Source organism: Pristiophorus japonicus, chromosome 9 (genome assembly GCF_044704955.1).
Source record: "Pristiophorus japonicus isolate sPriJap1 chromosome 9, sPriJap1.hap1, whole genome shotgun sequence".
In the NCBI taxonomy this organism is placed as follows: Eukaryota; Metazoa; Chordata; class Chondrichthyes; family Pristiophoridae; genus Pristiophorus; species Pristiophorus japonicus.
This window is the reverse complement of record NC_091985.1, coordinates 104,064,304-104,082,087: the sequence shown is the minus strand read 5'-3', so window position 1 is coordinate 104,082,087 and position 17,784 is coordinate 104,064,304. Positions and strand designations below refer to the sequence as shown.

General features: G+C 48.9%; 1 protein-coding gene across 1 annotated transcript in view; it reads right to left on the bottom strand.

Moving 5' to 3' along the window:
* The window catches only part of LOC139273907 (uncharacterized), a 269,855-nt gene that overhangs the window by 71,645 nt on the left and 180,426 nt on the right, over positions 1-17,784 (bottom strand). The window contains exon 4 of the mRNA XM_070890979.1: positions 412-476. Coding sequence (XP_070747080.1) covers positions 412-476 — 65 coding nt within the window. The remainder of the gene's footprint in view (positions 1-411; positions 477-17,784) is intronic.

Below are 17,784 nucleotides of genomic sequence, written 5' to 3'. Positions count from 1 at the left end.
CAAAGGATGCATGTGGGCAGATAAAGCTGGAGGAGATCACTAAGGGGCAAGACAGGGAGCCGGTGAAGCTGGGAGAGGATCGGGGTGATGGGAATACAGGATCTTGTGTAGGTGAGGATGCAGGCTATGACCAGCTAGAAGAATGCAGGAGAAGCTGGGTTTTAGGATAATCGAGTTATAGACTATGATTGTGGTGGTAATCGGACAGAAGCGGGCAATGTACTGGAGCTGGAAGAATGTGATCTTGATAACAGAGTAGATATGGAGAGGAAGCTAAGATCAGGGTCAAACAATACTTCAAAGAACTATCAAAATGATATGGTCAGACTGACTTTGCATTTATGTCGAGTTACTCTGCAAAAACAAAATGCAACAGGTCAAATTATTAATTGCAATTTACTTTAGACTTACGATTGTTTGCTGTTGACACTCAGTTCACCATTAATTGGAATCAAAGAACCTCGGCTGTTTCGAAGCTGGAAAACAAAATGTTTGACAACATGTAGCACATCTAATGACGAGAATTTTTTTTATTGTTGGAAACAGCAGGGTTCAAAATTTGATTTGCTCTTTGACAGCCATAAGCAAAAAGTAAATATAAAAATGTTTCCTGAGGTGACTATCTGCATTCAAGTTGCCATTTTCTTCAGTTACCAAGAACATTCTGGAGGCATGATTAGCAAATTCATCCATGCAGTACATTCACTTTTCCAGCTTTCTTAAATTATCTTCTACCAGAGCCTGGTCCATTCAAAGTACAATGTGTAATGAGAAAGGACTAATTAGCAATCTTGTTGTGCGAGGCCCCTTGGGGAAGAGTGACCATAATGTGGTAGAATTCCTTATTAAGATGGAGAGAAACACAGTTAATTCAGAAACTAGGGTCCTGAACTTAAGGAAAGGTAACTTCGATGGTTTGAGGCGTGAATTGGTTAGAATAGACTGGCAAATGATACTTAAAGGGATGACTGTGGATAGGCAATGGCAAGCATTTAAAGATCACATGGATGAACTTCAGCAATTCTTCATTCCTGTCTGGAGTAAAAATAAAATGGGGAAGGTGGCTCAACCATGGTTAACAAGGGAAATTAAGGATAGTGTTAAATCCAAGGAAGAGGCATATAAATTGGCCAGAAAAAGCAACATACCTGAGGACTGGGAGAAATTTAGAATTCAGCAGAGGAGGACAAAGGGTTTAATTAAGAGGGGGAAAATAGAGTACGAGAAGATGCTTACCAGGAACATAAAAATTGACTGTAAATGCTTCTATAGATATGTGAAGAGAAAAAGATTAGTGAAGAGAAACGTAGGTCTCTTGCAGTCGGATTCAGGTGAATTTATAATGGGGAACAAAGAAATGGCAGACCAATTGAACAAATATTTTGGTTCTGTCTTCACGAAGGAAGACACAAATAACCTTCCGGAAGTACTAAGGGACCGAGAGTCTAGTGAGAAGGAGGAACTGAAGGATATCCTTATTAGGCGGGAAACTGTGTTGGGGAAATTGATGAGATTGAAGGCCAATAAATCCCTGGGGCCTGATAGTCTGCATCCCAGAGTACTTAAGGAGGTGGCCCTAGAAATAGTGGATGCATTGGTGATCATTTTCCAACATTCTATCGACTCGGGATCAGTTCCTATGGACTGGAGGGTAACTAATGTAACACCACTTTTTAAAAAGGGAGGGAGAGAGAAAGCGGGTAATTATAGACCGGTTAGCCTGTCATCAGTAATGGGGAAAATGTTGGAATCAATTATTAAGAATGAAATAGCACATTTGGAAAGCAGTGACAGGATCGGTCCAAGTCAGCATGGATTTATGAAGGGGAAATCATGCTTGACAAATCTTCTGGAATTCTTTGAGGATGTAACTGGTAGAGTGGACAAGGGAGAACCAGTGGATGTGGTGTATTTGGACTTTCAAAAGGCTTTTGATAAGGTCCTGCACAAGACATTGGTTCAAAGCACATGGTATTGGGGGTAATATACTGACGTGGATAGAGAACTGGTTGGCAAACAGGAAGCAGAGAGTCGGGATAAACGGGTCCTTTTCAGAATGGCAGGCAATGACTAGTGGAGTGCTGAAGGGCTCAGTGCTGGGACCCCAGCTCTTTACAATATACATCAATGATTTGGATGAAGGAATTGAGTGTAATATCTCCAAGTTTGCAGATGACACGAAACTGGGTGGCGGGGTGAGCTATGAGGGGGACGCTAAGAGGCTGCAGGGTGACTTGGACAGGTTAGGGGAGTGGGTAAATGCATGGCAGATGCAGTATAATGTGGATAAATGTGAGGTTATCCACTTTGGGGGCAAAAATGCGAGGAGAGAATATTATCTGCATGGCGGCAGATTAGGAAAAGGGGAGGTTCAATGAGACCTGGGTGTCATGGTTCATCAGTCTTTGAAAGTTGGCATACAGGTACAGCAGGCAGTGAAGAAGGCAAATGGTATGTTGGCCTTCATAACTAGGGGATTTGAGTATAGGAGCAGGGAGGTCTTACTGCAGTTGTACAAGGCCTTGGTGTGGCCTCACCTGGAATATTGTGTTCAGTTTTGGTCTCCTAATCTGAGGAAGGACGTTCTTGCTATTGAGGGAGTGCAGCGAAGGTTTATCAGACTGATTCCTGGGATGGCAGGACTGACATATGAGGAGAGACTGGATCAACTGGGCCTTTATACATTGGAGTTTAGAAGGTTGAAAGGGGATCTCATAGAAACATATAAGATTCCGACGGGACGGGACAGGTTGGATGCGGGTAGAATGTTCCCGGTGTTGGGGAAGTCCAGAACCAGGGGACACAGTCTTAGAATATGGAGTAGGCTATTTAGGACTGAGATGAGGAGAAACTTCTTCACTCAGAGAGTTGTTAACCTGTGGAATTCCCGACCGCAGAGAGTTGTTGATGCCAGTTCATTGGATATATTCAAAAGGGAGTTAGATATGGTCCTTACGGCTAAGGAGATCAAGGGGTATGGAGAGAAAGCAGGAAAGGGGTTCTGAGGGAATGATCAGCCATGATTTTATTGAATGGTGGTGCAGACTCGAAGGGCCCAATGGCCTACTCCTGCATCTATTTTCTATGTTTCTATGTAACCTATTCCATAGTCAAGCTGTTATGTATGGAGAAAGAGTCAGACTGAACACTGTGAGCTCAAAGTAAAGTGTGACCTGAGTCTTTTATTGCAGGTCTCCAGAGTGCCTCTCCAACCTATGAGGCCTCCTTAAATACCTGTGCTCCCAAGGGATTATGGGATCCCTTGGGACTCCAGGGGATGAGCCCTCTGGTGACTGTACAAAGTATATACAAGTTTACATGTATAACAACACTCCCCCACCCCCCAAAAGTCAATAGTGTAACTATTTACAATGTGAGTCGATCTGGGCCCCTTCTTGCCCTGGTTGATCGTCTCGGTGTGAAAGTTGGTGTTGTTGAATCATTTGTTGGGCCCTCGCTGGGCTGCTGTGCAGCTGGCCTTGCTGGGCTGCCTGGTGTGGTGGGTCCTGCTGGATGATAGGTTCTGCTTCGTAGCCAACTGTGGAGCCGGTTGCCACCGGTGTGTATGTTGCGGGGGTCAAAGAAGGTAGGGTCCAAAGTGGTTTGCTCAGGATAGTCCGTAAATCTGACTTTGATTTGGTCCAAATGGTTCCAGTGAATGAGTCCATTTGAAAGTTTGACCCGAAACACCCTGCTCCCCTCTTTGGCCATGACAGTGCTGGGAAGCCATTGGGACCTTGTCCATAATTCAATTCAAATACAGAAGCATTGATTTCAATCTCACATGACACATTTGCACTATCATGGTATGTACTTTGTTGAAGCCGCCTGATCTCTACCTGTTCATGTAGATCAGGGTGAACTAACGAGAGCCTTGTTTTGAGTGCTCTTTTCATGAGCAGTTCACCAGGTGGGATCCCAGTGAGTGAGTGGGGTCTCGTGCGGTAGCTAAGCAGGACTCGGGATAGGCGAGTCCGCAGTGAGCCTTCCGTTACCCTCTTCAAGCCTGCTTGATGGTTTGCAATGCTCTCTCTGCCTGACCATTGGATGCTGGTTTAAACGGGGCAGATGTGACATGTTTGATCCCGCTGCAGGTCATGAATTCTTTGAACTCAGCACTGGTAAAACATGGCCCGTTGTCGCTCACCAGGACATCGGGTAGGCCGTGTGTGGCAAACTTGGCCTGCAGGCTTTCAGTAGTGGCACCGGACGTGCTAGCCGACATTTTATCACATTCAATCCACTTAGAGTACGCATCTACAACCACAAGAAACATTTTACCCAAGAACTGGCCTGCATAGTCAACATGTACCCTAGACCACGGTTTGGAGGGCCAAGACCATAACATTTACGGCACCTCCCTCGGTACATTCCTTAACTGCGAGCATGTATTACATCTGTGCACACAGGACTCTAAGTCCGCGTCGATACCGGGCCACCACAAGTGGGATCTGGCTAGCACTTTCATCATTACGATGCCTGGGTGGGTACTGTGGGAGTCACTGATGAAGGTTTCTCTGCCCTTCTTGGGAACCACTACTCGATTGCCCCACAGAAGGCAATCTGCCTGTATAGACATTTCATCTTTGCGCCACTGGAACGGCTTTATCTCTTCCTGCATTTCCACTGGGACACTGAACCAGCTCTCGTGAAGCACACAGCTTTTGACTAGGGACAATAAGGGGTCCTGGCTTGTCCAGGTTTTGATCTGCCGGGCAGTGACGGGTGATTGCTCACTCTCAAATGCTACCATAATCATGGCTAAATCTGCAGGCTGCGCCATTTCCACCCCCGTGATGGGCGATGGCAGCCTACTGAGAGCATCAGCGCAGTTTTCTGTACCTGGCCTGTGGCGGATGTCGTAGTTGTATGTGGACATCTCTAGATGCGGGCCGATGTATTGGTATTTATCCCTTTACTCTGAGAAAACAGGGATATGAGTGGCTTATGGTCAGTTTCCAATTCGAATTTTAGCCCAAACAGATATTGATGCATTCTCTTTACCCCATAGGCACACGCTAACGCTTCTTTTTCAATCATGCTGTAGGCTCTCTCAGCCTTAGACAGACTCCTGGATGCATAAGCAACCAGTTGCAGTTTCCCAAAATCATTTGCTTGTTGCAATACACACCCGACGCCATATGACGACGCATCACATGCTAGTACCAAACGTTTACATGGACCATACAACACAAGCAATTTGTTTGAGCATAACAATTTGCTAGCCTTTACAAAGGCATTTTCTTGGCTTTTGCCCCATGTCCATTCGTCCCTTTTTTGCAATAAAACATGCAGTGGTTCTAACAGTGTGCTGTTGCCAAAGTATTTCAGGAGTCCTAGAAATGACCGCAGCTCCATCACATTCTGTGGCCTCGGTGCATTCTCGATTGCCTCCGTCTTCGAATCGGTGGGCCTGATGCCGTCCGCCACAATCCTCCTCCCTAAGAACTCCACTTCAGGTGCCCTGAAAACACACTTCGAGCGTTTTAACCTGAGCCCCACGCAATTGAGTCGACTAAGAACCTCCTCCAGGTTCTGCAGATGCTCGACTGTGTCCCGACCTGTGACCAAGATGTCGTCCTGGAAGGCCACGGTGTGTGGGACTGACTTTAGTAAGCTTTCCATGTTTCTCTGGAATATCGCCGCTGCTGATCGAATTCCAAACAGGCATCTGTTAGAAATGAAAAGACCTTTGTGCATGTCGATGCAGGTGAGGCTCTTCGAAGATTCCTCAAGTTCCTGCGTGATGTAGGCTGAAGTCAAATCCAGCTTCATGAACGTCTTTTCTCCCGCCAGCGTTGCAAAGAGGTCATCAGCCTTTCGTAGTGGATATTGATCCTGCAGGGAGAAACGATTGATAGTCACTTTGTAATCACCACAGATTCTGACGGTGTCGTCTCCCTTGGGGACTGGTACAGTAGGACTGGCCCACTAGTTGAACTCGATCGGTGAAATGATGCCCACTCTTTGCAGCCAGTCTAGCTTGATCTCTGCCCTTTCTCTCATCATGTACGGTACTGCTCTCGCCTTGTGATGGATGGGCCGCGCCCCCGGAATTAGATGGATCTGCACTTTTGCTCCTTTGAATTTCCCGATAGGGAACTTATTTAAGACCTGGGCACACGAAGTGTCGTCAGCGGGCGATAGCGCTCGGATGTCGGCCAGTTCCAGCGTATCTTTCCCAGCCAGCTCCTGCCGAGAAGCATGGGACCATCGCCCGGTACCACCCAGAGTGCTAGCTTGTATACCGCTCCATTGTAGGAGACCTTTATGATAGCACTGCCGATTACAGGAATCAGTTCTTTTGTGTAAGTTCTTAGTTTTGTGCGAACTGGAGTTAAGACTGGCCATAAGGCCTTGCTGCAACACAATCTTTCAAAAGTCTTTTTGCCCATGATGGACTGGCTCACGCCCGTGTCCAGCTCCATTAACTCCGGGAGTCCATTTAGTTCAACATTCAGCATTATCGGGGGACACTTTGTGATGAATGTGTGCACCCCATGTACCTTTGCCTCCTCGGTCTGAGGGTCTGGTTCATCGTGATCCTCTGTGGATCTGTCCTCCTCTGCAACATGGTGGTTTGCAGGATTAACAGGATTTGCAGCTCGCCTGCACATACGTTGGAGGTGTCCCATTGTTCCACAGTCCTTGCAAACGTACCCTTTGAAGCGGCATGAATGGAAATGATGATCACGCCCACAGTGACAACAAGGTGTTAATGGCCTTGCATTCATCACCCTTGATGGTGGACTCTGAGACATCTGCGGACGTGCAGCTGCAGGTATGTGCGGCCTGCCCTGCACGTTGCAATTCGAAAACAACATCACTTTGTTCACAGTACTTGCAGCAGCACTTGTGTGCTGAGAGATTTGCTTCGTATTGTCACTGGTGGCAATGAATGCCTGGGCTATCGCTATGGCCTTACTCAAGGTTGGGGTCTCTACAGTCAGAAGTTTGCGAAGTATGGTTTCGTGGCCAATACCAAGCACGAAAAAGTCTCTGAGCATGTGCCCCAAATGTCCTTCAAATTCACAATGTCCTGCAAGGCGTCTTAGCTCGGCGACATAACTTGCCACTTCCTGGCCTTCAGACCTTTTGTAGGTGCAGAACCGGTACCTCGCCATCAGAACGCTTTCCTTCGGGTTCAAATGCTCCCGGACCAGTGTACACAAATCATCGTACGATTTCTCCGTGGGTTTCGCTGGAGTAAGCAGATTTTTCATGAGGCCATATGTTGGTGCCCCGCTGACAGTGAGGAGAATAGCCCTTCGTTTGGCAGCATTCTCTCCTTCATCCAGCTCGTTGGCTATGAAGTATTGGTCGAGTCACTCCACAAAGGTTTCCCAATCATCTCTCCCCGAAAATTTCTCCAGGATGCCCACTGTTCTCTGCATCTTTGGGTTCGTTATCTGTATCTCATCGCCAGTTGTTATGTATGGAGAAAGAGTCAGACTGAACACTGTGAGCTCAAAGCAAACTGTGACCTTAGTCTTTTATTGCAGGTCTCCAGAGTGCCTCTCCAACTTGTGAGGCCTCCTTAAATACCTGTGTTCCCAAGGGATTATGGGATCCCATGGGAGTCTAGGGGATGAGCCCTCTGATGACTGTACAGAGTATATACAAGTTTACATATACAACAGAAGCCTTCTTCATTGCAACATAAGAATGTCAGAAAGAATGCAACAAAAAAGCCCACTTTGCTCATGAACCTGCTCTGTAAGGATTCTACTCACAAGCCCACTGGGTTTCTTTGAGATGTACCTTAACCGGCTAATTATAGCAATCCAGTCAACATAATCTACTTGGATTTTCAGGAGTTTATAAAGAAGATTAAGACTCATGGGATTTTTTCAAAAATGTGCTAACTGGATGGACGGTTTCGCAATAGAAAACAATGGAAATAATGGAATAAAAAAACTCTGATTGGGGACTGTCCTAGTGAAGTTCTCTAGTCTGGCAACTGGGCAAGAAGTGGCATGCAATGAAATCTATGCAATGAAGCACTGAAAATCTGAAGTGCATCAGTTTCGATGATTTCTTGAGATCCACACCTCAGGGAGTGAGGAGAGTTAGTTAGCTTGGTTGACAGGCCTACTAGGGAATATATGTCCAAGTCATGATGGTGTGTGACTTGGAGGGCAACTTGTACATGGTTGTGTTTCCAACAACATAAAATTATTTACTGAAGAACAAGTAGGATGTCCTCTACATCTTCTGTCAATTTGAAGAATTTTAGAGAAGTAGAGCCAACACAAGATCTGTGCAGGAAAACTAGAAACAGTACATAGTAGGATTAAGCTACCCGCATCAAACACTAGGCTATCCGTGGTTAAATTCAAAGCACTACGGCTTTTAGCTTTTCTTAGTTTCTTGGAATGGAACTATTTCTTTGGAGGAATCAGGTCTTCACTTACCTCTTGATAACCTGAATAAAGTCTCGAGATATATCTTTCATGATGAGGTGTTACACATGGAATACGTGAGCCCAAAATGTCCACAAACTTCAATGGGTATCAGGCATCAACACAAAATTAAAAAGCAGTAGCTAGTCCTGGGATATATATTTTGCTGCACTCCTTTTAAGTGCAGCAATTTTTAAAATTTATTTAGACAAGCAATAAAACATTTAAACAATTGTCAGATCTCAGTAAACAATAGGAAAGTAACTTGTAACAGTCATGTCTCCGTCACCCTCGACTCCACCACACGCCCTCCCCACTCCCAGGAGTTTCCTTATCTCCAAAGACTAACAACTTACATTTATCGAGCACTTTTAATATAGTAAAGCATTCCAAGGTGTTTCACAGGAGCACAATCAGAAAACAATTGGCACTGAGCCAAGGGAGATATCAGGTGCCTAAAAGCATGATCAAAGAAGTCGTTTTTAATGAGCATATTAAATGAAGAAAGTGAGGCGGAGATATTTAGAGATGTTATTCCAGAGTTAGGGTCTAGATGACTGAAGGCATGAACGCCAATGATGGAGGGATGCACAAGAGGCTAGAGTTGGAGGAATGCAGAGTTCTCAGATGGTTGTAGGGTTGGAGGAGGTTACAGTGATAGGAAGGGGTGAGACCATGGAGTGATTTGAATATGTGGATTAGAATTTTAAACAAGGCTTTAGTGGACTGGGAGCCGATGTACGTCAGCAAGCATATGGATAATGAGTGAACGGTATTGGTGCAAGTTAGGATATGGGCAGCAGAGTTTTGGATGAACTCAAGTTTATGGAGGATGAGACATTAGAATAGTCAAGTCTGGAGGTAACAAAAGCAAGGATGAGGGTTGCAGCAGAAGTTGAGCTCAGGCAGGGGCAGAGATGGATGATGTTATGGAAGTAAAAGTAGGCAGTCTTTGTGATGGAGAGGGATTTGAGTCAGAAGCTCAGCTCAGGGGCAAATAAGATGCTGATTTAGAAACATAGAAACATAGAAATATAGAAAATAGGTGCAGGAGTAGGCCATTCGGCCCCTCCAGCCCGCACCACCATTCAATGAGTTCATGGCTGAACATGCAACTTCAGTACCCCATTCCTGCTTTCTCGCCATACCCCTTGATCCCCCTAGTAGTAAGGACTACATCTAACTCCTTTTTGAATACATTTAGTGAATTAGCCTCAACGACTCTCTGTGGTAGAGAACTCCACAGGTTCACCACTCTCTGGGTGAAGAGGTTTCTCCTCATCCCGGTCCCAAATGGCCGACCCACTATCCCTAGACCGTGTCCCCCGGCTCCGGACCCCCCCAACACCGGGAACACTCCTCCCGCATCCAACCCGCCCAACCCCGTCAGAACCCTAAACGCTTCTACGAGGTCCCCTCTCATTCCTCCGAACTCCAGCGAATACAAGCCCAGTTGATCCAGTCCTTCCCGACAGGTCAGTCCCGCCATCCCGGGAATCAGTCCGGTGAACCCTCGCTGCACTTCCCCAACAGCAAGAACATCCTTCCTCAGGTTAGGAGACCAAAACTGCACACAACACTCCAGGCGCGACCCCACCAAGGCCCCGCACAACTGTAGCAACACCCCCCCCCGCCCCCGTACCCAAATCCCCTCGCCACGAAGGCCAACATGCCATCCGCCCCCCCCAACCGCCCGCTGCACCTGCACGCCAACCCTCTATGACCGATGCACCACGACACCCAGGTCTCCCTGCGCCTCCCCCCTTCCCAATCTGTCACCATTCAGATAACAGTCTGTCTCTCTGTGTTTACCACCAAAGTGGACAACCCCACACCTATCCACACCACACTTCATCTGCCATGCATTTGCCCACTCACCGAACCTATCCAAGTCGCTCTGCAGCCTCATAGCATCCTCCTCGCAGCTCACACTGCCACCCAACTTAGTGTCATCTGCAAATTTGGAGATACTACATTTAATCCCCTCGTCTAAATCATTAATGTACAGTGTAAACAGCTGGGGCCCCAGCACAGAACCTTGCGGTACCCCACTAGTCACTGCCTGCCATTCTGAGAAGTCCCCATTTAATCCTACTCTTTGCTTCCTGTCTGACAACCAGTTCTGACAACTCACACGACCCCCAGTCCCATATGCTTTAACTTTGCACATTAATCTCTTGTGTGGGACCTTGTCGAAAGCCTTCTGAAAGTCCAAATATACCACATCAACTGGTTCTCCCTTGTCCACTCTACTGGAATCATCCTCAAAAAATTCCAGAAGATTTGTCAAGCATGATTTCCCTTTCACAAATCCATGCTGACTTGGACCTATCATGTCACTTCTTTCCAAATGCACTGCTATGACATCCTTAATAATTGATTCCATCATTTTACCCACTACCGATGTCAGGCTGACCGGTCTATAATTCCCTGTTATCTCTCTCCCTCCTTTTTTAAAAAGTGGTGTTACATTAGCTACCCTCCACTCCATAGGAACTTATCCAGAGTCAATGGAATGTTGGAAAATGACTGTCAATGCATCCACTATTTCCAAGGCCACCTCCTTAAGTACTCTGGGATGCAGTCCATCAGGCCCTGGGGATTTATCAGCCTTCAATCCCATCAATTTCCCCAAAACAATTTCCCGACAAATAAGGATTTCCCTCAGTTCCTCCTCCTTACTAGACCCTCTGACTCCTTTCATATCCGGAAGGTTGTTTGTGTCCTCCTTAGTGAATACCGAACCAAAGTACTTGTTCAATTGGTCCGCCATTTCTTTGTTCCCTGTTATGACTTCCCCTGATTCTGACTGCAGGGGACCTACGTTTGTCTTTACTAACCTCTTTCTCTTTACATATCTATAGAAACTTTTGCAATCCGTCTTAATGTTCCCTGCAAGCTTCTTCTCGTACTCCATTTTCCCTGCCCTAATCAAACCCTTTGTCCTCCTCTGCTGAGTTCTAAATTTCTCCCAGTCTCCGGGTTCGCTGCTATTTCTGGCCAATTTGTATGCCACTTCCTTGGCTTTAATACAATCCTGATTTCCCTTGATAGCCACGGTTGAGCCACCTTCCCTTTTTTATTTTTACGCCAGACAGGAATATACAATTATTGTAGTTCATCCATGCGGTCTCTAAATGTCTGCCAATGCCCATCCACAGTCAACCCCTGAGGTATCATTCGCCAATCAATCCTAGCCAATTCACGCCTCATACCTTCAAAGTTAGCCTTCTTTAAGTTCTGGACCATGGTCTCTGAATTAGCTGTTTCATTCTCCATCCTAATGCAGAATTCCACCATGTTATGGTCACACTTCCCCAAGGGGCCTCGCACAATGAGATTGCTAATTAATCCTCTCTCATTACACAACACCCAGTCTAAGATGGCCTCCCCGCTAGTTGGTTCCTCGACATATTGGTATAGAAAACCATCCCTTATGCACTCCAGGAAATCCTCCTCCACCGTATTGCTTCCAGTTTGGCTAGCCCAAACTATGTGCATATTAAAGTCACCCATTATAACTGCTGCACCTTTATTGCATGCACCCCTAATTTCCTGTTTGATGCCCTCCCCAACATCACTATTACTGTTTGGAGGTCTGTACACAACTCCCACTAACGTTTTTTGCCCTTTGGTGTTCTGCAGCTCTACCCATATAGATTCCACATCATCCAAGCTAATGTCCTTCCTAACTATTGCATTAATCTCCTCTTTAACCAGCAATGCTACCCCACCTCCATTTCCTTTTATTCTATCCTTCCTGAATGTTGAATACCCCTGGATGTTGAGTTCCCAGCCCTGATCATCCTGGAGCCACGTCTCCGTAATACCAATCACATCATCTTTGTTAACATCTATTTGCACAGTTAATTCATCCATCTTATTGCGGATACTCCTTGCATTAAGACACAAAGCCTTCAGGCTTGTTTTTTTAATACCCTTTGTCCTTTTTGAATTTTGCTGTACAGTGGCCCTTTTTGTTCTTTGCCTTGGGTTTCTCTGCCCTCCACTTTTACTCATCTCCTTTCTGTCTTTTGCTTTTGTCTCCTTTTTGTTTCCCTCTGTCTCCCTGCATTGGTTCCCATCCCCCTGCCATATTAGTTTAACACCTCCCCAACAGCACGAGCAAACACTCCCCCCAAGGACGTTGGATCCGGTCCTGCCCAGGTGCAGACCGTCCAGTTTGTACTGGTCCCACCTCCCCCAGAACCGGTTCCAATGCCCCAAGAATTTGAAACCCTCCCTTCTGCACCACTGCTCAAGCCACGTATTCATCTGCGCTATCCTGCGATTCCTACTCTGACTAGCACATGACACTGGTAGCAATCCCGAGATTACTACTTTTGAGGTCCTACTTTTTAATTTAGCTCCTAGCTCCTTAAATTTGTTTCGTAGGACCTCATCCCTTTTTTTACCTATGTCGTTGGTACCAATGTGCACCACTGGGCAGTGATTAGGAGCAGGAACCCTGGCTGATTTCCCTCTCTCTCGAACACAGGGGTCACTGGGCAGTGATCAGGAGCAGGAACCCTGGCTGATTTCCCTCTCTCTCTAACACAGGGGTCACTGGGCAGTGATTAGGAGCAGGAACCCTGGCTGATTTCCCTCTCTCTCTAACACAGGGGTCATTGGGCAGGGATCAGGAGCAGGAACCCTGGCTGATTTCCCCTCTCTCTCTAACCCAGGGGTCACTGGGCAGTGATCAGGAGCAGGAACCCTGGCTGATTTCCCCTCTCTCTAACCCAGCAGTCAAAGGGCAGTGATCAGGAGCAGGAACCCTGGCTGATTTCCCTCTCTCTCTCTAACCCAGCGTTCACTGGATAAGTAATCGGGAGCAGGAACGCAGGCTGATTTCCCCTCGAACACAGGGGTCACTGGGCAGTGATCAGGAGCAGGAACCCTGGCTGATTTCCCATCTCTCTAACCCAAGGGTCACTGGGCAGTGATCAGGAGCAGGAACCCTGGCTGATTTCCCCTCGCTCTCTAACCCAGGGGTCATTGGGCAGTGATCAGGAGGAGCAACCCTGGCTGATTTTTCCTCTCTCTAACCCAGGGATCATTGGGCAGGGATCAGGAGCAGGAACACTGGCTGATTTCCCCGCTCTCTCTAACCCAGCGGTCACTGGGCAGTGATCAGGAGCAGGAACCCTGGCTGATTTCCCTCTCTCTCTAACCCAAGGGTCACTGGACAGTGATCAGGAGCAGGAACCCTGGCTGATTTCTCCTCTCTCCAACCCAGGGATCATTGGGCAGGGATCAGGAGCAGGAACGCTGGCTGATTTCCCCTCTCTCTAATCCAGGGGTCACTGGGCAGGGATCAGGAGCAGGAACCCTGACTGATTTACCCTCTCTCTAACCCAGAGATCACTGGGCAGTGATCAGGAGCAGGAACCCTGGCTGATTTCCATGCCCGCTCTAACCAAGGGGTTACTGGGCAGTGATCAGGAGCAGGAACATTGGCTGATTTCCCCTCTCTCTAACCCAGGGGTTACTGTGCAGTGATCAGGAGACGCAACACTGGCTGATTTCCCCTCTCTCTAACCCAGGGATCATTGGGCAGGGACCAGGAGCAGGAACACTGGCTGATTTCACTGCTCTCTCTAACCCAGCGGTCACTGGGCAGTGATCAGGAGCAGGAACCCTGGCTGATTTCTCCTTCTCTCCAACCCAGCGGTCACTGGGCAGTGTTCAGGAGCAGGAACCCTGGCTGATTTCCTCTCTCTCTAACCCAGGGGTCATTGGGCAGTGATCAGGAGGAGAAACCCTGGCTGATTTCCCCTCTCTCTCTAACCCAGGGGTTACTGGGCAGTGATCAGGAGCAGGAACCCTGGCTGATTTCCCCGCCCTCTCTAACACAGAGGTCACTGGGCAGTGATCAGGAGCAGGAACCCTGGCTGATTTCCCCCTCTCTCTAACACAGGGGTCACTGGGCAGTGATCAGGAGCAGGAACCCTGGCAGATTTCCCCTCTCTCTAACCCAGCGGTCACTGGGCAGTGATCAGGAGCAGGAACCCTGGCTGGTTTCCCTCTCTCTCTAAACCAGGAGTCACTGGGCAGAGATCAGGAGCAGGAACCCTGGCTGATTTCACCTCTCTCTCAAACCCAGGGATCACTGGGCAGTGATCAGGAGCAGGAACCCTGGCTGATTTCCCCTCTCTCTAACTCAGGGGTCACTGGTGGTGATCAGGAGCAGTAATCCTGACTGATTTCCACTCTCTCAAACCCAGGGGTCACTCGACAGTGATCATGAGCAGGAACCCTGGCTGCTTTCCCTCTCTCTCTAACACAGGGGTCACTGGGCAGGATCAGGAGCAGGAACCCTGACTGATTTCCCTCTCTCTCTAACACAGGGGTCACTGGGCAGTGATCAGGAGCAGGAACCCTGGCAGATTTCCCCTCTCTCTAACCCAGGGGTTACTGGGCAGTGATCAGGAGCAGGAACCCTGGCTGATTTCCCCTTTCTCTCTAACCCAGGGTTCACTGGACAGTCATCAGGAGCAGGAACCCTGGCTGATTTCCCCTCTCTCTCGAACCCAGAGGTCACTGGGCAGTGATCAGGAGCAGGAACCCTGGCTGATTTTCCCTCTCTCTAACCCAGGGGTCACTGGGCAATGATCAGGAGCAGGAACCCTGGCTGATTACCTCTCTCTCTAACACAGGGGTCACTGGGCAATGATCAGGAGAAGGAACCCTGGCTGATTTCCCCTCTCTCTAACCCAGGGGTCATTGGGCAATGATCAGGAGCAGGAACCCTGGTTGATTTCCCCTCTCTCTAACCCAGGGGTCACTGGGCAGTGTTCAGGAGCAGGAACCCTGGCTGATTTCCCCTCTCTCTAACCCAGGGGTCATTGGGCAGTGATCAGGAGGAGAAACCCTGGCTGATTTCCCCTCTCTCTAACCCAACGGTCACTGGACAATGATCACGAGCAGGAACCCTGGCTGCTTTCCCTCTCTCTCTAACACAGGGGTCACTGGGCAGTGATCAGGAGCAGGAACCCTGGCTGATTTCCCCTCTCTCTCTAATCCCAGGGGTTACTGGGCAGTGATCAGGAGCAGGAACCCTGGCTGATTTCCCCGCCCTCTCTAACCCAGGGGTCACTGGACAATGATCAGGAGCGGGAACCCTGGCTGGTTTCCCTCTCTCTCTAAACCAGGAGTCACTGGGCAGTGATCAGGAGCAGGAACCCTGGCTGCTTTCCCTCTCTCTCTAACACAGAGGTCACTGGGCAGTGATCATGAGCAGGAACCCTGGCAGATTTCCCCTCTCTCTAACCCAGCGGTCACTGGGCAGTGAACAGGAGCAGGAACCCTGGCTGGTTTCCCTTTCTCTCTAAACCAGGAGTCACTGGGCAGTGATCAGGAGCAGGAACCCTGGCTGATTTCCCCTCTCTCTCAAACCCAGGGATCACTGGGCAGTGATCAGGAGCAGGAACCCTGGCTGATTTCCCCTCTCTCTAACTCAGGGGTCACTGGTGGTGATCAGGAGCAGGAACCCTGACTAATTTCCCCTTTCTCTAACCCAGGGGTTACTGGGCAATGATCAGGAGCAGGAACCCTGGCTGATTTCCTCTCTCTCTAACCCAGAGGTCACTGGACAGTGATCATGAGCAGGAACCCTGGCTGCTTTCCCTCTCTCTCTAACACAGGGGTCACTGGTCAGTGATCAGGAGCAGGAACCCTGACTGATTTCCCTCTCTCTCTAACACAGGGGTCACTGGGCAGTAATCAGGAGCAGGAACCCTGGCAGATTTCCCCTCTCTCTAACCCAGGGGTTACTGGGCAGTGATCAGGAGAAGGAACCCTGGCTGATTTTCCCTCTCTCTCGAACCCAGAGGTCACTGGGCAGTGATCAGGAGCAGGAACCCTGGCTGATTTCCCCTCTCTCTAACCCAGGGGTCACTGGTGGTGATCAGGAGCAGGAACCCTGACTGATTTCCCCTCTCTCTAACCCAGGGGTCACTGGGCAATGATCAGGAGCAGGAACCCTGGCTGATTTTCTCTCTCTCTAACCCAGGGGTCACTGGGCAATGATCAGGAGCAGGAACCCTGGCTGATTTCCTCTCTCTCTAACCCAGAGGTCACTGGGCAGGATCAGGAGCAGGAACCCTGGCTGATTTCCTCTCTCTCCAACCCAGGGGTCAGTGGGCAGTGATCAGGAGCAGGAACCCTGGCTGATTTCCTCTCTCTCTAACCCAGGGGTCACTGGGCAGTGATCAGGAGCAGGAACCCTGCCTGATTTCCCCTCTCTCTAACCCAAGGGTCACTGGACAGTGATCATGAGCAGGAACCCTGGCTGCTTTCCCTCTCTCTCTAACACAGGGGTCACTGGGCAGTGATCAGGAGCAGGAACCCTGACTGATTTCCCTCTCTCTCTAACACAGGGGTCACTGGGCAGTGATCAGGAGCAGGAACCCTGGCAGATTTCCCCTCTCTCTAACCCAGGGGTTACTGGGCAGTGATCAGGAGCAGGAACCCTGGCTGATTTCCCCTCTCTCTCGAACCCAGAGTTCACTGGACAGTGATCAGGAGCAGGAACCCTGGCTGATTTCCCCTCTCTCTCGAACCCAGAGGTCACTGGGCAGTGATCAGGAGCAGGAACCCTGCTGATTTCCCGTCTCTCTAACTCAGGGGTCACTGGTGGTGATCAGGAGCAGGAACCCTGACTGATTTCCCCTCTCTCTAACCCAGGGGTCACTGGGCAATGATCAGGAGCAGGAACCCTGGCTGATTTCCTCCCTCTCTAACCCAGGGGTCAGTGGGCAATGATCAGGAGCAGGAACCCTGGCAGATTTCCTCTCTCTCTAACCCAGGGGTCACTGGTGGTGATCAGGAGCAGGAACCCTGACTAATTTCCCCTTTCTCTAACCCAGGGGTTACTGGGCAATGATCAGGAGCAGGAACCCTGGCTGATTTCCTCTCTCTCTAACCCAGAGGTCACTGGGCAGTGATCATGAGCAGGAACCCTGGCAGATTTCCCCTCTCTCTAACCCAGCGGTCACTGGGCAGTTATCAGGAGCAGGAACCCTGGCTGGTTTCCCTTTCTCTCTAAACCAGGAGTCACTGGGCAGTGATCAGGAGCAGGAACCCTGGCTGATTTCCCCTCTCTCTCAAACCCAGGGATCACTGGGCAGTGATCAGGAGCAGGAACCCTGGCTGATTTCCCCTCTCTCTAACTCAGGGGTCACTGGTGGTGATCAGGAGCAGGAACCCTGACTAATTTCCCCTTTCTCTAACCCAGGGGTTACTGGGCAATGATCAGGAGCAGGAACCCTGGCTGATTTCTCCTCTCTCTCTAACCCAGAGGTCACTGGGCAGGATCAGGAGCAGGAAACCTTGCTGATTTCCTCTCTCTCCAACCCAGGGGTCAGTGGGCAGTGATCAG